Source organism: Squalius cephalus (assembly GCF_949319135.1).
Source record: "Squalius cephalus genome assembly, chromosome: 16".
NCBI lineage: Eukaryota > Metazoa > Chordata > Actinopteri > Cypriniformes > Leuciscidae > Squalius > Squalius cephalus.
In genome coordinates, this window is record NC_137137.1 from 31,320,272 (window position 1) to 31,345,575 (window position 25,304).

At 36.8% G+C, this 25,304-nt stretch overlaps 1 protein-coding gene across 2 annotated transcripts in view; it reads left to right on the forward strand.

Moving 5' to 3' along the window:
• Positions 1-15,007, forward strand: part of kansl3 (KAT8 regulatory NSL complex subunit 3) — a 31,538-nt gene extending 16,531 nt beyond the window's left edge. Inside the window, exons 18-22 of one of the 2 annotated variants that reach the window (XM_079897075.1) lie at positions 2,187-2,314; positions 3,793-3,881; positions 4,002-4,194; positions 7,602-7,714; positions 13,650-15,007. In XM_079897075.1, the coding sequence (XP_079753201.1) occupies positions 2,187-2,314; positions 3,793-3,881; positions 4,002-4,194; positions 7,602-7,714; positions 13,650-13,652 (526 nt within the window). In that variant the 3' untranslated portion in view covers positions 13,653-15,007. The remainder of the gene's footprint in view (positions 1-2,186; positions 2,315-3,792; positions 3,882-4,001; positions 4,195-7,601; positions 7,715-13,649) is intronic. The other variant, XM_079897076.1, reaches the window with a different exon arrangement.
• Positions 15,008-25,304: the final 10,297 nt, after the last annotated feature.

Genomic DNA, 25,304 nt, shown 5'->3' on the forward strand with positions numbered 1-25,304 from the left:
CCAGATACATTGTACAGAAGAGGAAAAAAAAGCCTCTTAAGACCTGTTCATACAAACACGACTGTTCAAAAACAGTGCAGTGGCTTTGGGCATGTGACCAAAAGCGTGAATCTTTCTGGGTAGTCAGCTTTATTCGCAGTGTAATTGAAAAGAGATATTAGAACCACAAATATTTCTTCATGTCATTCTGAACAAATGCATTAATAGGCATTCATTCAAACGAACCACATTTTTGCACTTCATGTTTTTCTTTTCTTTTTTTGTGTGGATTTTTTTTTAACTTCGTATGGACAGGCCTTTAATCTTTAAGAAACAAGTTCTACTTCTATTCTTGTGTGAGGAGATTGCAACTGTGCCCAACGGTTAGCTTTAGATCTGTGTTTTTGTGACATTTGAATGATATATGCAGTATCAGATCAGATAATGGCCCCCCACTTGCATGACTTCATTACACTGCATTTGCGACCCTGGATCACAAAACCAGTCATATGTAGCACGTAGGGCTGCTCGATTATGGAAAAAATCATAATCACGATTATTTTGGTCAGTATTGAAATCACGATTATGCAACACAATCATTTCACATGACTCTGGGAACGTGTTGCATTTATTAAAAAGACACGGTAACACTTTACAATAATGTTAATTAGTTAACATTAGTTAATGTATTAACTAACATGAACTAACAATGACAAATACATTTGTTACAGTATTTATTAATCTTTTTTAATGTTAGTTAATAAAAATACAGCTGTTCATTATTCATGTTAGTTCACAGTGCATTAACTAATGTTAAAAAATACAACCGATACAATTTAAAAAAAATACAATTTTAATAACATATTAGTAAATGGTGAAATTAATATTAACTAAGATTAATAAATGCTGTAGAAGTATTGTTCATTATTAGTTAATGTTAACTAAGGTAGTTAACTAATGCTAATTAATGAACCTTATTGTAAAGTGTTACCAAAGAAACCTTTCAAGAATTCTTAAAAAAATCGAAATTTGAACATTGATTGTACTTTTTGAACTATTAAAATAAATAATATAACAGATAATACTTCAATGAGTATTTTAATAATTCCCGCAGGTCTACCACTTATAATGCGGGAAATTCCCCCACAAACATTGATTCACTTTAGCATGTAGATTGTATGAGTAGCCTAAATGAATCCACACAGATTATAAAATCAAATCAATAATTTTAAAACTTTCTCCAAGACGCAATTTCACAAACCGCGTGAGTGTTCGCGGCGCTGCGTCTTCTCTCTCTCTGTCTCTCAAAATGGGTTGGACAAAGCAAGCGTCGAAACTACACTTTCGCGTTTGGGAGTCGCGACATGACGGAATTGTCACTTACACAATCGGGCCAGCATTGCATCGTAACTAAAGGTTATCATTTTCACTTCTTTTTAAGTCTTACCAGTTTAAACGTTCAAGCTAAGAGAGTTTACGGCTTCGGGAGGGGCGGATGCGCGTGCGCGTGTCATTCAGAACACAAGACAAAATTATCGCAAAATAATCGTTTTTACTCGATTGTACTATTTTGGTGATCGTTGGGAGCTGAAATCGAAATCGAAATTCAATTAATTGCACAGCCCTAGTAGCACAGGTATATTTGTGACAATAGCCAACAATACATTGTATGGGTCAAAACTATCGATTTTTCTTTTATGCCAAAAATCATTACGTTATTAAGTAAAGATCATGTTCCATGAAGATATTTTGTAAATTTCCAACTGTAAATATATAAAACATTTATTTTTGTGTGTGAATGCAGCACAATTGCGAAACATAAATGGACAACTTTAACACTGATTTTCTCAATGTTTCGATTTTTTTTGCACCCTCAGATTCCAGATGTTCAATAATTGTATCTCAGCCAAATATTGTCCTATCCTAACAAACCATACATCAATGGAAAGATTATTTATTCAGCTTTCACATGATGTATAAATCTCAATTTAATGAATTGACCCATGTGACTGGTTTTGTGGTCCAGGATCAAATTTTGACTATTTTGTCCGTTTCCACTTTCCAACCAAAAAAAAAAAAAAAATGCTACAAAAGTGTAGAATGTGATTGGTTTAATTTTTTTTTTTTTTTTTTTTTTTTTTTGTCAGTTCATGTCAGCATCTTTTTATGGTGGCTTGATTCTGATCTGGTATCCTCTGCTCTTTTAGGTCAGGAGGTTTGGCAGATGTGTCTGGAATTTTGGGTTCCAGTGAGGGGTCATTTCACAGCCTTCAGGGCAGCGTGATGTCGGGTTCTTCCTCTCCTGTCCAGGCTCAGGCCCCCGCCACTGCTCAAGGTACCAGCACCTTCGAATTCTGCCAACAGAGGCTGCGTTCACACTTGGCATTAACATGCGATCACCGTGACCCGATGAAGCGGATTGGATCATCAGCCAATCAGGGCACCGTGTGCTTACACTTGGCAACATCAAGTGGCTTGTCTACCTGGATAACTTATGTGGGCCTAAGTCTTACGATGCACAGCCCAGATCTGTAATGGAAAAATGACCCCTGTGCAAAGTTCAGTCTGTATGTGGACAACATCCGGATACAGGTCGCATGTTAATGCTAAGTGTAAATGATTCCACAGTCATCTGCAAGCTCTTTGTTTAATAAAAATGAGTGTTAATTTTGTAAATAAAAACTGACACAAATGTTTGATTAGCTTTTTTTCCAAGACTAAGAAGAGACATCAACATTATTGAACACTGACTGTGACTATATCAACATGCAATATTGTTGACCAAAAAGGTGACACTAAAATGCAGTTAAAAAAAGACAAATTCAAAATCTCTATATATTCAAATATATTCAAATTCAAACCAAAAAAGGGGAGAAGAAATATTATAGACAGTTGTTGTTTTTTTTGTTTTTTTTACAATTCTCCACTACCGTTCATACATGGGGTTGCCAGATGTCAAGAGTTTAAATCCCCCAATCAGAGCGTTTCTCTTAAAAGGGTACATTTTCTGCCGTCTTTTTACTTGTTCACAACCTGCACAATGTGCATGGGATGAAAAATCGAATCATTTTGTATAAAAAAATATAGTGAATGTATCTATGTATGTTATGCTGTATATGTGCAAAAAAGGGTTAAAATATAAACATTCTAAACCAAAAAAGTGCTTTACCACAGTATGTTAACTTTAGTTTCTTTATGTGTGCTGTGCCAGTACATAATACATTATTGAGTCAGAGTCAGTAACGTGTTTTGGTGATTTCCTAGTTAGGCCTATTCATTTTGTTCTGCAGATGAAAAAAGTGAATCTGCATTCAGGTTTATTTTGATGTGTTGTCTACTAAAAGTTAAACACAAAAAATAATGGTAGCTTATACAACTGCACTCGTTTCTGAATATTTAATCATTTAAATTGTCTAACGAATAAAAAAATTACAAACATACATAACATTTGTAAATAAAATAATTGTATCAAATTACCACCGCTATTGACGTATTTGAATGCCATTGCAACGGCTGTTTTGTCATTTATTATGCATTCAAGTTCATGCAAGTTAAGAAACCACTGCTTTAAAGCGTGATGGATTCTGAATGGCTGTTTGTGTCTGATTCCAGCAACATTGTTTCTCTGTGCCGTTATTGTTATAGTTGTGGTGTGGATTCTGCCATTCTATTTAGAACGATTTTTGGAACTAAATCCATTCTTGTTATAGTTATCGTCCTTCGTGTGAGCGGACCTTTAGACTAAATGGAAAAAATTGCTGAGAAAAGTAATTCTAGTTTGAATCTTTTTGTGTGTGTGTGTGTGTGTGTTAGGTCCCTCTGCCAGTAGTCTGCTTCAGGGCCTCAGCCTCAGTCTGCAGGAGATCAACACCAAATCCCCAGGCGTTCCCTCCACCACACAGGTGCCGACCCAGTCACACAGCATATGCTTCTGAAACGCACGTCTTTGTCTAAAATCGCCATGGTTTTGCATCCTTTCTAATAAACATGCTTGTATGATTCCATCTTGTGGTGGTGTTCAGGTGTCAGGAGGGAAGCCCCCGTGTCAGGGGCAGGTGTTGAGCTCTCTCAGCTCGGGAAGCGGGACGCTAGTGCGCGCGGTGCCGGTCGTGTCTACCAAAACCACAGCGATACACCAGCTCCTCACCAACGGCGGCCTGGCCAAACTAGCCAATAGCCTGCCGGGACTGGCCCACGTCTCCAGTCAGAGCACGGGTACGTCCTCGTCGCCACTGATGACACAGCGCTCCAAACAGAGGCGCCCGCGATGAGTAGCTGACTAGAGTAGCAGTAAGGTCAAAGGTCAAATCCATGAAAAGGATTAGCAGAAAAAAGGTGTCGGACAGGTAAATGTTCCGAAAGAGCAATAAACATCCAGCTGAGCATGTAAATATGTACCATAAACAAACATTTGTGTAGATTTGCACATTTTTTTATGCATGTAAAAAGATTTATTTGGGTTATCTTCTACAATTATTGGGTTGATTTAAGTTCCTCTTTGCAAACTAATGTACTTTTATACAAGTTGTTCATTTGAGTGCGTTCTAGGGGTCGACCTTTAACTCAAACTGCTGTTATGCACAAAGGACCAAACTATTTCTATGGCAGTGCTGTACAATGACAGCTGTGATAAATTCCCACATCACCAGCTTCATTCAGTGTGCTTAATGTGACCGCCTCACTGTTGTTTTATGTTTCAGTTTTCTGTTTGCTTTTCTCATTTCTGTTTTTTGTTCTGTTGGATGAGGTTTATGTAAATCATAATGCTTGCTCTACTCACAAAGACATTCATTAAATCCCCGACAGCAAAGTATTTCCTACCTCTTCTTTGTGTCATTATTATTGTTTTCTGTTTTCATCTTCTCCCAAATTGCATGCATTAATGTTCTCTATTGTTTGCTGAAGTTATTTAAATGCAGTGCAAATAAAAAACAAAACCAAAAAGCAAATTATGGATTATTAATCCATAATTGTTTGGTCAAAAGCAATGCTGGGAGTGTTTCTGCAGCGTGTAGACTGTATACAGTATATACAGTATGCAAATATTCTGTAAATTGTATAATTTTTTTTAATGTTAGGCAGTGTCTGCTGTGCATTAAGCAGAATTCTGATTTAGAGAGCTACTGATTTATCTGATGGACAAGATTTAAGGCTTTTTTTTTTTACAATCGGATTGCAAAAAAGTCTCGCTGAATTAAATATGCACACTATGTTTGTGCATACTTAATCACTATTTTAGTAGTATCCAGTATATTGTCAGGGTTTCTGTGGGGCTTAAAGTCTTATTTTGCATGCATTGCAAAAAGTGAATATCTTCCTCAGTATTTTTGTGCTGTTTTCCAACACTAATATTATATTAAGTCTTGAAAAATTAATTGTCAATATTTTTTACAAAAACTTTTAGATTTTGAGCCCGTTGGCAGGTATGTTTTAGTTAGTTTCAATCATAAACTCAATTCATTTTGATCAATTTCACAGAAAACAAGACTTGCATTTATTTGAAATGCAAAATGACAAAATACTATCTTGATTTAAAGGGATAGTTCACCCCAAAATGAAAATTCTGTCATTATTTACTCACCCTCATGTCATTCTAAACACGTAACACTTCATCTTCAGATCTTTGTAATGAAATCTGAGAGCTTTCTGTCCCTCCATTGACACTTGACACATTTGTACTGGAAAACAAGACAAAAATACCGAGGAAGAACATCACTTTTTGCACTGCAATGAAAAGATAGAGTAGAAGTTATTTCCATATTTTACTGTTTGATAGCAGAGCGGTTCAAGCTGCGTGTGTGTGTGTGTGTAAAATGAATTAAAAAGTAATGGATTATCTGTTGGAAGTTATCTGTTGAAGAGATCTCTGAAGTGTTGCTAATACAACTCATTGAGTTTCTCCCTAGACATTTACATTTAGAGATAATATTGTGTTCCCTTCAATTTAAAAGGTCTTAAATGAATTAACTTTCATAAAACCTGCAGAAACCCTAATTGTGTGCTATAGGATTCCTTTCCATACACTCATTATTCAACACAAACGTTCCCAGCTGACGCCTCATCACAATGCAGTCACACACACCCACACATACACTGCTGTATGTGGCCCTCGATTGTTGTTCACAAAATGGTTTGTTATACACATGAAAATATGAAAAATTATAATTAATGAATGAATGAATGTAATGTAAAAATTCACTGCGATGACAAATATTATTTTTTAACATTTATTATTTTGCATTTGCATTTCTTTTACGCAGCACACACACATTTCTGAGGTCCGTGGCCATTTAGACCATCGTTTGATCAAGTTTTGATATGTGATGGACTATAAACACTAAAATAACTACAGCAGCGCGGATGTATTTTTATTAAGTAAATATTTCAATATTGCTGGAGAATAACTAGCATTTAAAAAAAAAAAAAAAAAAAAAAGGTTTGTAATAAGGCTTTTTAGTGTGTAGACTAATAGCAATATTTGCAGTAGTTCAGTACTTTAATGAGGGGAAAAAATAGTTTGCGGGGTTCCTTTGTAGTAAACAAGATTCATGGCATCGGGTCTTAATATTTTCCTTTTTTAAAACAAAGGGATTTTAATGAGGAACAAATGGCCTCATGCACTTGGTGGCTAATTGGTATAAATTCATAAGATCTCATTCATCCGTTTTTTCGTATAATCTTAGGCCTACGCCCGGTGACGGTTATACACTGCCTGGCCAAAAAAAAAGTCACTGTTTGGATTTAAATAGGCAAATGCTTAAGAGTCATTAATACAGTGATTATTATGTTTCTATCATGTTATATTTTGCCAACAGTTCTTCTAACCCTAATTGATGGAGTGTGTAGCTTTTCATTTCTTAAACAACCATGTGTGAAGAAACATCATGGCCATATTCCAGGATGATAATGTGCAGATTCATCAGGCTCAGATTGTGAAAGAATGGTTGTGAGGATCATGAAGAATCATTTTCACACAAGAATCGGCTCCTCTGAGTCCAGAGCTTAAACTCATTGAAAGTCTTTGGGATGTGCTGGAGGAGACTTTACAGAGAGCTGGACTCTTGCATTGACAATACAAGATCTTGAGCAAAACCGGATGCACCTCTTGATGAAAATAGCATCACAACAATTTTTACCAAATCATCCCCCGTAAATTAGTTACTTTTTTCATGAAATCGAGTTCATCACCGCTACTCGGGATAAAAGTGCATATGAACTATGAAATGCATCTATTTAGATAAACAAAAATATTAATGCTGTTATCGATAATTTTGCTTTTTATAGGCTTTATAGGAGGTGAATTAAAAAAATCTATGATTAATTCACCTGCATCATATATAGCCTATAAAACATTATTTTATTCACTAGGCTACTTGATATCATAGTAAATCTGATTCATCACATTATAAATTATGGACAAACATAACAGGTTGCATTAAATTACAATTAATAAGCAACAGAATAACATGTCTGCATGCATAATAGCTATGCCACAAAATAAGTATTCCACAATCTTACAAATGTTTCCAAACAACCTGTGATTATAATATTTAGGGAAAAGAAAAGGCTAACAATATTTCTTGTCTTCAAATATTTCCCTGTAATGTGTGTGTCATCTGCAGGGCTGAAAGCTCCCACCACCATCACAGTGACGTTGCGAGGGCAGCCCAGCAGAATTCCCTCTCTCAGCCACACGGGGGCGACAGTGCCCTCTCACAGCGCACCTGACCACCAGGTGTGTGACCCGCTGTCACCAAATTATATTTCACTTCTTTTGCTTGATGTACCAGAGCTGAAACAGAACAGTTGGCTTTAGGCTTCTCTTTGTTTTAACTCACGCTTGACAAATTAGAAGAGCTCATCAGTCTTTTAGGATTTTCATTAACATTGATTTAGTCCATTTAGGGTTTTTTCATCCTAACTTTCTGTATTAACTGATGTTTACTCGCAGCCACCACAGTTGGATCAGTGCCTTTAGTGCTCTGCAGTGCGAGCAATCAGTGTTGCTGTAGTAACCGTCTCATTGACCATGCAGAGAAATTAAGTGTAATTATTTGCTTAATCACTCTGAAGAGAGTAATTATATGCTTGTCATTTTTGATTTGGATCACTTAGGTATTAGTAATGGTTTAGTTAATTTAAGAATGCTTCTGATTCATAAAAACACTATTGGCTAATTGTGTCTAACGTTACTAGTTAAATAAACTTAAATAAGCAACATCACACGAGCAAGAGTGCATAGGTTTGGGTGTCAGTAAGATATATTTTAAAGAAATAAATCATTTTATTCAGCAAGGATTAATTAAATTGATCAGAAGTGACAGTTAAGACATTTATAATGTTTAAAACTTGCAAACAAATGCTGTTCTTTGGAACTTTCTGTTCATCAAAGAATCCTGGAAATAAATGTATCATGTTTCCCAGATTCCCACAAAAGTATTAAGCAGCACAACTCTTTTCATCACTGATAATAAGAAATGTTTCTTGAGAGGCAAAATTGGCTTATTAAGGATCATGCAACACCTGGAGTAATCATGCTCACAATTCATCTTTACATCACAGGAATAAAATGCATTAAAAATATATTGTAATAATATTTCACAATATTCCTATTTTACTGTATTTTGATCAAATAAATGCAGCCAGATTTTGAAAAACATAAATGGTGGTGGACTTTCTGCAAGTTGCATCTTTGCACCAGTTGGTGGCGACAAATGACTATCTTTATGGGTCATTTCAATAAAAAACATTCAGGAACGAAACAATCCTGTTTTTAGTGAGCGAGACATTGGGTGTGTCTCAATCAGCTCTGTAGTCAGGGCACTGATCAGGGAGTCGGCCATTATAAGGGCTCTCAATCCCCAAAACCCATCCAGTGCACTTAGACAATCCCACAATGCAACGCAAAAACTAGGGAGCATCAATGCTCGCTATGCTCCCATTCCTTACGTCACATTTCTGAAGCATGAAACATAACACACATGAGCCAACTCAATAAATATAATGACAAGCGATAGAAGATTTGAAAAGACAAACTTTTTTTTATTATACACTATTACAGTGGTTCTCAACTCCAGTCCTCGGGACCCGTTGCTCTGCACATTTTGTATGTCTCTCTTATCTGACACACTCAGTTCAGTTCATGGAGTCTCTCTTAACGAGCTGATGATCTGATTCAGGTGTGTTAAATAAGGGAGACATACAAAATGTGCAGAGCTGCGGGTCCCGAGGACTGGAGTTGAGAACCACTACACTATTATACATAAAAGTATTGGGACACCCCTCCAAATCATTGAATTCAGGTGTTCCAATCACTTCCATGGTCACAGTTGTATAAAATAAAGCACCTAGGCATGCAGACGCTTCTACAAGTATCTGTGAAAGAATGGGTCGCTCTCAGGAGCTCAGTGAATTCAAGTGTGGTACCATGATAGGTTGCCACTTGTGCAATAAGTCCATTCATGAAATTTCCTCACTACTAAATATTCCACGGTCAACTGTTAGTGGTATTATAACAAAGTGGAAGCAATTGGGAACAACAGCAACTCAGCCATGAAGTGTTAGGCCACGTAAAATCACAGAGCGAGGTCAGCGCATGCTGAGGCTCACAGTGCGCAGAAGTCGCCAACTTTCTGCAGAGTCAATATCTGCAGACCTCCAGACTGTGTGTGTCCTTCAGATTAGCTCAGGAGCAGTGTGTAGAGCTTCATGGAAAGGGTTTCCATGGCTGAGCAGCTGTATCCAAGCCTTACATCACCAAGTGCAATGCAAAGCATCGGATGCAGTGGTGTAAAGCACACCGCCACTGGACTCTAGAGCAGTGGAGACGTGTTCTCTGGAGTGATGAATCACACTTCTCTGTCTGGCAATCCGATGGACAAGTCTGGGTTTGGCGGTTGCCAGGAGAACGGTACTTGTCTGACTGCATTGTGCCAAGTGTAAAGTTTGGTGGAGGGGGGATTATGGTGTGGGGATGTTTTTCAGGGATTGGGCTTGGTCCCTTAGTTCCAGTGAAAGAAACTCTTAAAGCTTCAGCATACCAAGACAATTTGGAGATGTCATGCTCCCAACTTTGTGGGAACAGTTTGGGGAATGGTGTCTTCTTATTCCAACATGACTGCGCACCAGTGCACAAAGCAAACCCTACGGATTAAGAATGGGATGTCATTAAAGTCCATGTGCATGTATAGACGTACCAAAACTTTTGCCAATATAGTGTATCTCAGCATAAACACACATCGCTAGACAGGTAGTGAACACATGTAGTTAACATTTATAATAAATATTCAGCTAAAATTTTGTAAGGGTATGTAACAACAGTGTGTTTAAATGGTTAGTTCACCCAAACATTTTAATTCTGTTTATCATATAAAGCGATCGAGTCTCTTCAGAAAATTTTGGACTAAACCGCTCAATTCATATGGATTAGTTTTATGATCTCTTTATGAACTTTATGAAGCCTCAAAGTGCTAGTTTTGTGGATGGTCAATGGAAGGACAGAAATCTCTCAGATTTCATTAAAAAGATCTTCATTTGTGTTCTGAAGATCAACAGAAGTCTTACGGGTTTGGAACGAAATGAGGGTGAGTAATTAATGACAGAATTTTCATTTTTGGGTGAACTAACCCTAAACAGCATACAAAAATTATATAAAAAGATATAGGTCTGCCTGTTTGATTAATACCAGCGGTAACGTTCTACAACGTTGTATGTTGACGTCGTTCGTAGTCATGTCGCTGGAAATTGAGTAATCAATGTGCAGTGAACCAAGGTCCTTACCAGTGTACATGATATTGATTGAGACGCACACATTGAATCATTCACTCAACAGATTTGTTCGAAAATCAAATTCATTTGAAAATGAATCGCCACTACTGTGTGTTTCTCTGAGATGTGCAACAATTGATTGCATTGGCTTAATTTAAAACTGTTTGTTGGGAGAGTGAAAACAAAGTGACAATATTGTCTAAAAATGTAAGTAGGCATATATTTAAAACAAAACAATGCATTGCCATCATAAGAAATATGAGCACTTTTGGAACACTACTCATCTAGAGAATTGTATTGTATGTTATGTTCATGTCATTAGTGGAATTGCATTAACATGGTTTAAATCTACTTATCTGACCGTTATCAGTTTGTAGCAGTAAATGAAGAGATGTCTTATCAATCACAAGTTCAGTATGGCGTACCACAAGGCTCAGTACTAGGACCACTGCTGTTCACTCTGTACATGCTACCATTAGGAGATATCATTAGGAAGCATGGCATTAGTTTTCACTGTTATGCCGATGATACTCAGCTCTATATTTCTTCACGCCCAGACGAAACTTACCGATTCACTAAATTAACGGAATGTATAGGTGATATAAAAAACTGGATGACTAGTAATTTCTTACTACTTAATTCGGAAAAAACAGAGATTCTAATTATTGGACCAAAAACTTCCTCACGTAATAACCTAGAATACTGTCTAACACTTGATGGCTGCTCTGTCAAGTCTTCGTCATCGGTTAAAGGAGAACTCCGGTCAATTTTAACATTGAGCTCATTTTTTTGTACATTTGGAGTGCTGTCAATACAGAGAACAACTACAAAAATCGGTGATGCCTACACCATGTAATCCTCTTTTTAAAATTTGCACCCTGTTGACTTCAATGGGGCAAGTTTTAAACCTGCTTTTAGCCTCTTAACATCCTTGATGTGTCATTACAAGTGCACAGCCAATGTGAGTGATTCCTTCAGCGTGAACACGGGTGAATCTGACTGCAGTAGATGTGAAAGATATGAATAAAAATTATGTTTATTCAGCCAGCGCTCATACCTGTATTTACATCCTGTTTTAGGTCAAAGTCCAAAGTAATCGATTGTCGAGTTCAAGCGCGTGATCATAGGTACTAAACCTATGCGCGTGAACTCGACAATCGATTACTATGGACTTCGACCGAAAACAGGATGTAGATACAGGTATGAGCGCTGGCTGAATTATTATCATTTTTATTCATATCTTTCACATCTACTGCAGTCAGATTGACCCGTGTTCACGCTGAAGGAATCACTCACATGGCTGGGCACTTGTAATGACACATCAAGGATGTTAAGAGGCTAAAAGCAGCTTTAAAACTTGCCCCATTGAAGTCAACAGGGTGCAAATTTTAAAAAGAGGATAACACAGTGTAGGCAACACCGATTTTTGTCGTTGTTCTCTGTACTGACAGCACTCCAAATTTACAAAAAAATGAGCTCAATGTTAAAATTGACCGGAGTTCTCCTTTAAGAACCTGGGTGTGCTCGTGATACCAATCTTTCATTTGAAAGTCATGTGTCTAGTATCTGTAAAACCTCATTTATCCATCTTAAAAATATATCTAAATTACGTCATATGCTCTCTTTGACAAATGCAGAGCAATTAGTCCATGCGTTCATGACATCAAGGCTAGATTATTGTAATGCTCTACTGGGTGGTTGCCCTGCACACTTAATAAACAAACTACAGCTGGTCCAAAACGCAGCAGCTCGAGTTCTTACCAGAACCAGGAAGTATGACCATATTAGCCCGGTTCTGTCAACACTGCATTGGCTCCCTATTAAACATCATATAAATTTTAAAATATTGCTGATTACTTACAAAGCACTAAATGGTTTAGCTCCGCAGTACTTGAGCGAGCTCTTAATGCATTATAGTCCTTCACGTCTATTGCGATCTCAAAATTCCGGCCAGTTGATAATACCTAGAATATCAAAATCGACCGCTGGCGCTAGATCCTTTTCCTATTTAGCACCAAAACTTTGGAACAGTCTTCCTAACATTGTCCGGAAAGCAGACACACTCTGTCAGTTCAAAACTAGACTAAAAACAGATCTCTTTGACCTAGCATACGCATAACACATTATAGACTTCTATAATTCAATGTTAGGCTGTATAGATTAGGTCAGCCGGAACCGGGAACACTTCCCATAAATCCTGATGCACTTGTTACATCATGAGAAGAATGGCGTCTACGCTAATATTAGTCTCTCTGTTTATCCCGAGGTTTACCACAGTCCGCCGGATCTAGGCTGTATCTAGATCTGATGAAGGACCTGCGCTTGGACGCGACGACAGCGCAGTCCTGAAATGTCAACTAGGCTCTTCCCTGTGAAGGCCTCCCTCCCCTCCCTTTACCTATCTACAGATAAAGCGTTGTCGGGATAATTCCGGTTCACGTGGCTACGTGGAAGCAATAAAATTCTGTATTATTAATTTTAAGGCCAGACAAGTAGTATGTTGAGGGTTGATTTGTAGGGAAGGACTACACGCCTGCGCACATATATTCAAACGCACATACCTATAGACTGAACTCGTAATACGCATGTGCATGCCATCGGCGTTCTCACTGGTTCGCGTTTTTGAAGTCTGCGCAGAAAGAACTTAAGAGTTTTCTGTTAAAACGGTGTCGTGTTAGCGGCCCTAAGTTAATAACTAATGATCGTTGCGACGGAAGTGAATCAATCAAACTAACTTTAGCTGGACAATAACTTTATTCTAGAGCTGCTATAAAGCCAAAACACTTTACTTTAATTTCCTATTATCAATGTAAAGCTGCTTTGGAACAATCTACATTGTTAAAAGCGCTATATAAATGAAGATGACTTGACTTGACGTGTTCAATTGATATTTTATCTTGCAGTGACCAGAAGCTCATTGAAATGGATATGTGAAGCTGAAATGGCCATCACTGAAATCCAACAGCACAAACAGATGAACCCAGAGGAATCAAATGGATTTAAACCCGGTTTAAAGACTCATTTGCCTCATAACCTGCAAGAGCGCCCTCTATAGACACTGTCTTGCACACATGGACTGAAGACTTGACTTCACACTCATGCATTTGTCTATTTGTATTATTTTCCTTAATCTGCAGCACTTTGACTGTGTCATGAGCAATGTTCCGTTTGAATTTTTTATATTTGTTCCCCCCCAGTTTTAAGATTTTTTCCATACAGCACTTCAAAATATTTATTGGGAAATTTCACAAACACTGTTATTGTTCTTTAGATATAACAGGCTTTTTTCCCTTGCCGTCTACTTTAACAAACAAAAAATGATGTTTTGCCAGTACAGTATATTTGATTCAGTTAATTTTGCAAAAAAATAGTTTGTTGTTAAAATGTTTTGCACAAAACCCCAGCAGAGCCTGAGCGTTATTTCCTTACAGCCATAAAGCGCCTGAGAGAAATGGATCATTAAACTGTAAAAAAAAGATAATAAATTCAAAATGTTTAAAAGATGATGTGAGATTTTTTAATTGTTTTTAGATTAACCATACATCAATCATCCAATGCATTTTTGCACGGTTTTCCTCATGACAGCATATCGCTGTCCTTCAAATAACCGTTCTGATTATGCCAACAGGGATAATAATGTGTCTGCCTGATTAAGTCACAACTGTTTTGATTGCTGATTGCTGTTATTGCCTCTAATGAGGGAAACCAGTAGAGGTTGAAACGCTTGAAACTGAATGATAGACACTGATTAATGCAGCGATTTGTGTCCTCAAAACATTATGTTTTTAGAAAGATGAACAATACATGGTGATTGTGAAGCGCTCAAACTGATTACATGAGGATGTTCCTAGTTAGTTGCTGAAGGATTCAGAAGGTTCGTAGGGCAGAGGTTATCAAAATGTTTGTTAACTCAAAAGTAAGCTATTTCATGTGAATGTGCAGACAGGGTCTAAAACTAACTCCTAGGTGATTGCTAGGCTAATTTAGGTGGTTGATAAGGTGTTCTGGGTGATTAGGTGGTTGCCTGGGTATTTTGGTTGTTAGATTCATATGCCTACTGGCTCAAGGGTCGAGAGTTTGTTTAACCCTTGTGCATTATGGAATTACCTTTGTGCCAATAATAATGAACAGAACTTTTCAAAACACTAATGCAAATATAAATTGAAACTGAATAAAATATCTGTGAAACTGAAAAAAAACAAAAAAAAAACGCAGGCACATTTTTTTTTAACTTCGTTTTTAATAAACTGCATGTTTTACTAACTGTTTTCACATCTTTCTTGCACTGATCTGAACAAACAAATGCGCTTCTAGACTTTTCATTTATGCTTCTGAAGTTTTCGTTTACGCTCCCTGAGTTTTCTTTCGCAATTCTGGCACATATCTCTCGTGGGGGCGGGGCTAGCAGCAGTGTGTTCTCATTGGCTACTGAGTTTTTGATTGACAGCTTCTTGACCTGGAAGTGAAGACATCAGTGTTGTGTTTACATGTGTGGATGTAAGCGTCTGTAAGCACAATTTTCTATTACATTTTAGTGATATAAAGTTTATATCTGTATTTATCTGCTGCTACACTACATTGTTGAGATGATTGACAACATTGGGCTAGAGTACTGTACAGTACAGTACAAAAAGTACTGTATCTGACAGCCGATGCTATAGGACCAGGGCGCTGTCAATCACTGCCTGATTCAACTTTGGCAATGTAAAGCCTTTTTATCATGCCAGTAAAGCTATTTAAACCTGAATTTGTAAATTACTGATTAATTTGCGATGCAGAGTTTTTGAAAGAGGAGAGACACAACTCGACCACAGACCAGGTCTCTGTTCATAATATGTAAACATTCAATTATTTTGAAGTATCGCCCTGGTTGCAGTGAGTCTTTTTTGTGACTGATCAAGCTATTATATGTAGCTAGTATGAGTAACAAAATTCTTTTTGTGTCCATACTTGAATAGTAATAATTTAAAAATGTTCAATTCAAATGAACATTTCGGAGAAAAATATTTAATCTTTAATAGTCTATAATAATAATAAATATATGTCCAAATGCAAAACCTAATACATGCAAGTAATTATGACTGAAAACATCCAGGGAATACACACAGCCATGGATATATATTTATATATAGGGCTATACAGTCATCAACTGCATACACAACAGTATTACAGGTAAGAACTGGTGCATGAGGTATATTTATTTAGTACTATAAAAAAATTATATCATTTGTTTGAAATCAATATTTTAAGTCTGCAATTTGTTATGTGGGAGTTCAAAGCAGTTTGAATTGTTAGATTATAATACATTTCCTTATCATTATAAGGGAGTGGAGAAACTAAACAAAATTCTGACGCTGACACAGAGGATGGAGTGGTAGTAGAGATCCACTGTTCACATCAGACAAGAAACTTACTTTGTTCATACACATCATCTTCGAATGACTGGGATCTTGATCTTCAGACACCAGTTATTATGCAAATATTTTAATTTCTTTGGAGCTCTATATTAAAACAAACACAGTTCACAAGTACACAAGAGGTTGCACTTTAGTCTGTGCTGATCTCGGATTAGCATACCAGCAGCATATGAATGTTAAGGGGATAGTTCAGCCAAAAATAAAGATTCTCATATATTTTACTCACCCTCATGCTGTCCCAGATGCATTTTACTTTCTTTTTTACAAATAAACACAAATTAAGATTTTTAGGAAAGTAATCCATGTCTGCAAGTGTGAAGAAATGGCATGAAGGTGAGTAAATGATCAGAGAATTTTAATTTTTTTGGGTGAACTATCCTTGTACCCACCCAGTCACTGTTTTGTTACTTTTACTGTAACAGGAACTATTCAAATGATCATTTAAAATGTATATGCATTTTAAATATGTATTCTGTATTTGTTCTTGTGCATTTTCTATAGTAATGTATATCATGAGAATACTGTGCATTACATGTATAGTATGCAGTTAATGTTTTGTGGATTCTGGTCTTTCCGTTCACAACATAATTGCATCCAAGACTTTCACTTTGATACTTGTGTATATGCTGTAGTGACAATACAGAATGCAAATTTATTTGAATTAATTCATATTTTCAATTACATTCATTCAACTGGTTTTATAAGTCACAATTGAAATAGTTGATGATTGTTAAAAATGTATTTCCAATTTTAAATGTTAGAAGATAATATTGACTAACTAGTAAAATTATCAGCATGATAAAAAAAATGGCAACAAGAACATTCTTTGTGTGAAATATATAGCCTAATGAAATGCCCTAGAGGTATGTATCATCTGACAGCAAGCCACGATTGTAATTTTCATATTGTTTAAATTCCTCTTAATTAAGTGATCATTAATTGTGATGGTGTAAATGCATATGCTAACAATGAGTAGTGTGATGGCCATGGTTGCCGACCCTGATTACCTGCTGAAGTATGACTTTCTTGACGGATGAATATATCACACACGTATACTATAGTATTCTCTTTTAATTGTAACAGCTCAACCTAATCAGAGCCTACAATGCAGAAGAATCATCAGGAATAAAAAAATATTCTCCGAAAACATTGGACACTATACAATATTTTCAGTATTTTATACAGTACTTTAATGTACAATTACACCTGAATAGACTGAATAGATCTCTTGTGCTCCTAAAAGCTTCTGTCGACAAAGTAGTAGCAGCAGATAAATACAGATACAATTTAAAAAAAAAACCCTCATAACTTAATATCACAAAAATTAAATAGAAAGATGTGCTTGCAAACGTCCACACATGTAAACACAACACTGACGTCTTCACTTCCAGGTCAAGAAGCTGTCAATCAAAAACTTAGTAGCCAATGAGAACACACTGCTGCTAGCCCCGCCCCCCACGAGAGATATGTGCCAGAATGGCGAACGAAAACTCAGGGAGCGTAAACGAAAACTTCAGAAGCATAAATGAAAACTATGGGAGCGCATTTGTAATTTCAAATCAGCGGAAGAAAGATGTGAAAACAGTTAGCAAAACTTGCAGTGTATTAAAAACGAAGTCAAAATATGTGCCTGTGATTTTTTTCTTCAGTTTTACAGATATTTTATTCAGTTTCAATTTATATTTGCATTAGTTTCTTGAAAAGTTACATTCATTATTATTGGCACAAAGGTAGTGCCATAGTGCATCCTTATGGACAAATTTGTCTTTTTCCTTTTCTTTTTTTTTTTTTTAATGCCATTGTGTTAATGCCAACTGCATGAATTTTGGCACATGTGTGTATTTGTATTGGAATTTTACTATTTCACCCCCATTTCCAAAATCTATTTTGCACTAGGTACATAAAATACTTCCTCTCAGCACCATTTGGACAAAAATGTCTGCATTGAAACCCATTAAAATTGCAATTTTTAATCCCAGGGCCATTTAACTATAAAATAATGCAATCTTTGTTAAGAGGCTTTCATTCTGTTGGCAAGTATTCAAAATGTAAATTTTTACTATTTTTTTACCAGATGGTGCCATTTTTTCAGGTTTGGCAGATAAAGCAAATACTCGCTTTATTCCCGTTTTCTGCTTCGGCATATTATAGAGCCAATTGGATAAATCATGCAGCGATAATTGTGTGGGTGTGTTGGTATGGATGTCAGAGTGTGGTTTGTATGTGTGTAATAAAAATAATTTGTGTTCTTGTAATATTTGCAAGAGAAAAACTCAACTGCAAATCACAAATCCAACCACTGTGTGCACCAGTGGAGTTTTGCTGGCATCTAATGGGGAAAATTTGGTACTGCGCCCAAACAACTTACCGAAAGCACATTTTCTGAGATATCAATGTCAAATTTGCAACACAACTTGTTTAGATTTATGGCTTTGATTTTCTAGCAGTTTTAGAGTCCAACATGTTTCATAAAATATTGTAAGTTTTTTTTTTTTTTTTTTACTTCAACAATAATCTGCCAAGGGTCTTCGTTAAAATAAGACCAAATTTATGACAGTTTTTTGACTAGGACATTTTTGCCCACTATGGTCCTGTTTGTAACTTTTTTTTAATTGATGCACAAGTGTGTGTGTGTGTGTGTGTGTGTGTGTGTGTGTGTGTGTGTGTGTGTGTAGCATCATCCCTGCGTTCATGTTCATGCTTGCATATTCCCTGTTCTCTTCCATCTCTTCAGTCCACAAATTCCCGTGGGCATGCTACTATTAAAAACACCTGTCCTGGTTTTCCATCATGTCCCTCTTAAGTAAATTGAAAGGATATGATATAATGGTGCCATTGTTTCATTTCCAGTCTCTCAACACAGTTTGCCTAGAGGGCTCAGGGGCATTTCCGGATGGTCAGGGCAGGACAGGACAGTTTCTCTTCCAAGCGTCATAAATCCAGTTTGACATCCAGGAGTGATTCTTTTAAGATTATTTACAGGATTGTGTACATAAAAAACGGATTAAACTTTTCAAAGAATTCCCAGTCGTGTTTCCAGTGGGGGATTTGCATAATGAAATTTGAAATATGACACAGAGATGGTTTTAATCTCAGAAATATCGCAGTCCTCCCTGACTAACAGAGCTTTGTAGACATGAAATTTCCACCTGAAGGATAAAGACGAAAAATAAATCAAATCACATGCTTGGTTTGCGTGTGAGAAACGTAACAATCTTTCAGAAGGGGAATAAATCATTATTTTGCTTAATCCTCTGACTCATATCAAACAGGATATACATACTTGGCTATAATCACAAAAAAACAGCAGTGTATATCAAGTTGGGTTATTGTCCAAACACTGACTCAAAGTGGGAAGACACAGACAACACAAATTGTTTACAATGTCTTTCTTTTCACATCTTTAAAGTCAGTGACATTTCTGACGCACTGAAATCAAGATACCATGTTTTCACATTATGACCACAATTTTCCGAGAATTCAAGCACTTGTTTTGATATCAACTCTATTACACTCGGGACAGACACTCATAAAGTAATGGTTAACTGGCTTTACTTATTCCTTATTCTTCTATGTTCAATCTGAGCTCTGATGAAAAATAATATTTATTTTATTTATATATAGTTATATTAATAAATACTATAATTTAATATTTATGTAAAATAAAAAAATATATCTGGTTCTACATTTAATAAAACAATCAAAGTGAGTAGCTTAATTTAAGTTTGAATTTTTAAATTATATATATAATATATATATATATATATATATATATATATATATATATATATATATATATATATATATATATAATGGTATTTTAATTTTATTGGCCAGTAGGTCGCAACAAGGGATTGTCATTATGAGCGAGTCATTGAATCATTCATTCAGCCGATTGGTTCAAATAACTGATTTATTCATTTGTGAAGCTTGTTTCCGCCAAAAAAAAAAAAAAAAGAAAAAAAGAAAAAATAATAATTGCAACTTTTTTCTCAGAATTGCTTGATATAAACTCGAAAATTGTGTGTTTGCGAGTTCTATAGCCAGAATAGTGAGATATAAAATGTCAGAATTGTGAGTAGATTTTTTCCCCCAGAACTGGACTTCATAACTCACAATTGCAACTTTATATTTAAACTCACAATTGTGAGAGTAAAAGTCAGAACTGTGAGATAAAAAAGTCGCAAATTATCTTTTACATTTTCTGTTTTCTTTTACATTCTGTTTGACTTTGCTTGTAACTATGATCGTGACAGAGCAGAAATTGACACCTGGCAACATTGTAACAAAATAAGTTACTTAATATTAATTTCCTGTTTATTAAACTGTTGTGTAAAAAAAGCAGGGTCACACTTGCAATTATTCTTGTTTCTTTAAGTTATTTTCAAGATCCAAGGTAAATTATCCTTTGCCACTATTAAAGTTACACAAAAAAATGTTATTCGAACTCAAATTACTTGAGATAATCATTGAGCTGTCAGCCGTGACTACGCAGAAAAAACACATTAAATCCTAATAAAATATATTTTTTTATCAGCTAAATGATATTACTGTCTTGTTGCAATACTATATTGATTTCAGAGAGGAAAAAATATAGGAATATATATTTTATATATACACACTATACACTCACCTAAAGGATTATTAGGAACACCATACTAATACTGTGTTTGACCCCCTTTCGCCTTCAGAACTGCCTTAATTCTACGTGGCATTGATTCAACAAGGTGCTGAAAGCATTCTTTAGAAATGTTGGCCCATATTGATAGGATAGTATCTTGCAGTTGATGGAGATTTGTGGGATGCACATCCAGGGCACGAAGCTCCCGTTCCACCACATCCCAAAGATGCTCTATTGGGTTGAGATCTGGTGACTGTGGGGGCCATTTTAGTACAGTGAACTCATTGTCATGTTCAAGAAACCAATTTGAAATGATTCGAGCTTTGTGACATGGTGCATTATCCTGCTGGAAGTAGCCATCAGAGGATGGGTACATGGTGGTCATAAAGGGATGGACATGGTCAGAAACAATGCTCAGGTAGGCCGTGGCATTTAAACGATGCCCAATTGGCACTAAGGGGCCTAAAGTGTGCCAAGAAAACATCCCCCACACCATTACACCACCACCACCAGCCTGCACAGTGGTAACAAGGCATGATGGGTCCATGTTCTCATTCTGTTTACGCCAAATTCTGACTCTACCATCTGAATGTCTCAACAGAAATCGAGACTCATCAGACCAGGCAACATTTTTCCAGTCTTCAACTGTCCAATTGTGGTGAGCTCGTGCAAATTGTAGCCTCTTTTTCCTATTTGTAGTGGAGATGAGTGGTACCCGGTGGGGTCTTCTGCTGTTGTAGCCCATCCGCCTCAAGGTTGTGCGTGTTGTGGCTTCACAAATGCTTTGCTGCATACCTCGGTTGTAACGAGTGGTTATTTCAGTCAAAGTTGCTCTTCTATCAGCTTGAATCAGTCGGCCCATTCTCCTCTGACCTCTAGCATCAACAAGGCATTTTCGCCCACAGGACTGCTGCATACTGGATGTTTTTCCCTTTCACACGATTCTTTGTAAACCCTAGAAAATGGTTGTGCGTGAAAATCCCAGTAACTGAGCAGATTGTGAAATACTCAGACCGGCCCGTCTGGCACCAACAACCATGCCACGCTCAAAATTGCTTAAATCACCTTTCTTTCCCATTCTGACATTCAGTTTGGAGTTCAGGAGATTGTCTTGACCAGGACCACACCCCTAAATGCATTGAAGCAACTGCCATGTGATTGGTTGATTAGATAATTGCATTAATGAGAAATTGAACAGGTGTTCCTAATAATCCTTTAGGTGAGTGTATGTCATAATAACACTTTTTTCATGGTATAGGCTACTGGCAACATATTAGGTTTGCTCCTCGGGTATCAAAACCATGACCTTGCTGTTGTGAGCATGTAGGTCAACATAACCTATGGCAAGATTAACAACATCGATTCTCCAAATATCGATTCTTGACATGGAGTCAAAGGCAGGAGAGTTTCATTATGATGAATTTCTGCAAAGAAAGGAAGTGACTAAAGACTTATTTAACGTCATCTGGGATCTCATATTACATCAGATCCATGCAACAATACTGTGAACTCCTTCTGGATTCAGTGAGTAAGCAGAAGTTAACATCATCATTACATGCATACTAGAGAAACTGCAATTATAGCAACAGATGCATGCAGGGGAATTCCACTATTCCACATCACTAAGACCCAGAGGTAAAAAAAACCCATGGAATTCCCCTTTATTAAAAAGAAAAGAAGTGGATACAAATGTAGTAAAGAACACCATATTCCACTACAAAATCAATGCTAACCAGAGTGTTTATTATATGACAATATGAAGAAAGACTGGAAGTATTCATAAGTGTGACTTACATCGTGAGAAAAGCTGTTTAGTGACAATATCTGAACTTTTATCCCCTAAATCATTCAGTTCACTACATGAGAGAATCAAAATAAAGAACGGTATTCCTAGACAAAGAGCCAAAGAGGCAATACTAACTAAATGGATCATGTAATATCTGTACAACAAAACAACAAAATTATTGATGGCAAAGACTTTCTAAGTAATGGAAAACAACATTCAGCTGGAACAAATTACATGCTTTCCTCCACAGTATGAAATGTGCTGTTGACTTTTGTGTGCTGTTTATGCATGTCTGCACTGTGATATTGTCAATCCATAGCAATGATTAATATCGGCTAAGTCATTATTTACAAATAAATCAAATGACAAAAAAAACATGTAGAAATGAGCATAAGAAATAGTGCAAAAATAATTGCGGCTGTGAGCCTTCCACATTTCCCACATTACCGATATCGTCACCCTCTTTCTCCCCCCTTGCGATGGCCCTGGTGACCAGGATATCGTCCATGATGATATACGTGAAATTAATTTGCATGTGTCAGTTTAACCATTGACAAAATCACACCGGGACATTCAAATCTGCGTTTGCTCTGCCACTGACCAAGAGAAAGCAGTTTCAAATAACGATCGTATCAATTACATGATTACGTCACTAGGTGGCGACAGGTGACTGTTAAAAATGTGTTCGTCATTGAATCATTCATTAAAGAGATTTGTTAAAAATCACTGATTCATCCAGTAATGAAACAAGTGAAGCATTGTGAGTGAGTCATAACTTTTGAAAAAAAAAAAAATCATTCAAATTAATTTAAACCTTTTTAAATAGACTGAAGCAATTAACATTTTGTCAGAACCTCTAGTAAATTACATGTTTGTTTAGTTTGTCTGTTCAGAATCATGGGAGAATCATCAAACCAAAAAATAGTGGTTCTCAATTTATCCGGAATTGTGCGGCTCAGCCTATATTCCTTATTCAATAATATGTAGAATATATTCAACATCAAAAACACATTTCCATTTAAAATATTTGCTTTACTATGAATTGTCTACATTTTGCATGTGTCTACACTTTCTTGCCTATGATGTATACTAAATACAGATATACCCACAAGTAAATTCAGAAGAGATTTTAGGATAACATCCTGCCATAGTCTTGTTTTTTCACATTAAGCTGTGTGAATCGATATTCATATTAAAATAACCCATATTGCTTTGGTTTTTCCACAAAAAAAGGGCACATTTCCTGAAAAGGAAAATATCAGGAAAATTAAAGATACTTCTCATTTTTGGTAATCACCCTATTGTAGTAAAAATCCATTCACTCCATTTGTTATTTTCCCCATAAATCTAAAACAGGAATGTGCTCTAATGTCACACTGGAACAGGATTCTTGTGTTCTTATTAAAGATTCTAAAGTTATTCAATTAAGAGCAGTGAGTGATTTTCTGTTTGTCTTTTGTTGGTGCTCTTATTATATCACAGTGCATTCACTTTAATACACAGATCTCATTTACACATGCCATTTCTTTCCCTGCTGTTTACGTTCACAGACATAACTGACTGTTTATGTGAACTTTGTGTGTTTTTGACAGCTTAAAGGTACAGTGGAGGATTTTCCTGAATTTTAGAAAAGAACCGCCCTCTCCACTTTTTGAAAAAATACACATGCGCAACACTCTGCCTGCTCCCGAGAGGGAACGCCTATTAAACGTGTGCACGAGCCAGCATGCACGAGCCTAGTTCTCCTCGTGCACGCTCTGTTTACAAGTTGCTGTCGGCATGGGATGTTTACCGTGTCTGTGCGGTGCGTGACTTGTGCCAGGGCTAGCATCGCTAATCATAGCTTACATTAACTTTAAATGGATTTCTCCAAATAGCATGCCAAACTTTTAGCCTGACTACGTCAGACTTCCTACTTCCGCTAATTTCATTTCGCTCCTGTAGTCAGTCTGAGATAGCAGCGTATCTTTCAGTTTTCCACCGGCCTGAAAACAGCCGGGCCAATCAACGAACAGAGGGCGGGCTGAGAGCCGTGACGTAGACGCTGATTGTACCGTGGTGGATGCGTACTTGCGTAGATTTACTTCACATAATCTGCAAAAGTCGTTCACAGCCATGTTCACTCCGGTATTTCGCTCGATGGTTTAGTTTTTGCATCATACATGTGTTTACAGTGGAAGTTAGATGCTGCTGAGCATGCGCATAACACACGCCATAACCAAACGTTATGTGATTGGCTTACGGGTAACCAATGATTTTAAACTTCAGACAAGCGCCCCCCCGCGAGAGAGAAAACACTTCTCTATTATGCTATTCCAGACTCTCTCTACGAAGCAAAGTGAAGTAGCAGAGTCTGGTATTACCAGGCTACCAAACTTTACCTGTCGAGTAGAAACTTCGCGACTGAGGCATTAGTGGGAAGCCCAACCTGTGCTTTTAGCGCACGCCAGCGTGTGAAATATTCTCCCAAAAACACTCTGGTCTTGTTTCTTTCTTCAGAGGCCTTTCTCTTCTTTTCATACAATTCGTAGACACTTTTTCTCTTGCGACCCTTAGGCATTTTGAGAACGGCGGTGAGAACGGCGAGCTCCAATGAATGGCTGAAACCGTAGCTCACCACATATACACCTGAAAGTGCGCATGCGCAGAAAGCGAAAACTACCTAGGGACGAGCACGTACGACGGCCTTCCGTAAACATATCACCAGAATGATTGACAACTAGGAGGACCAATA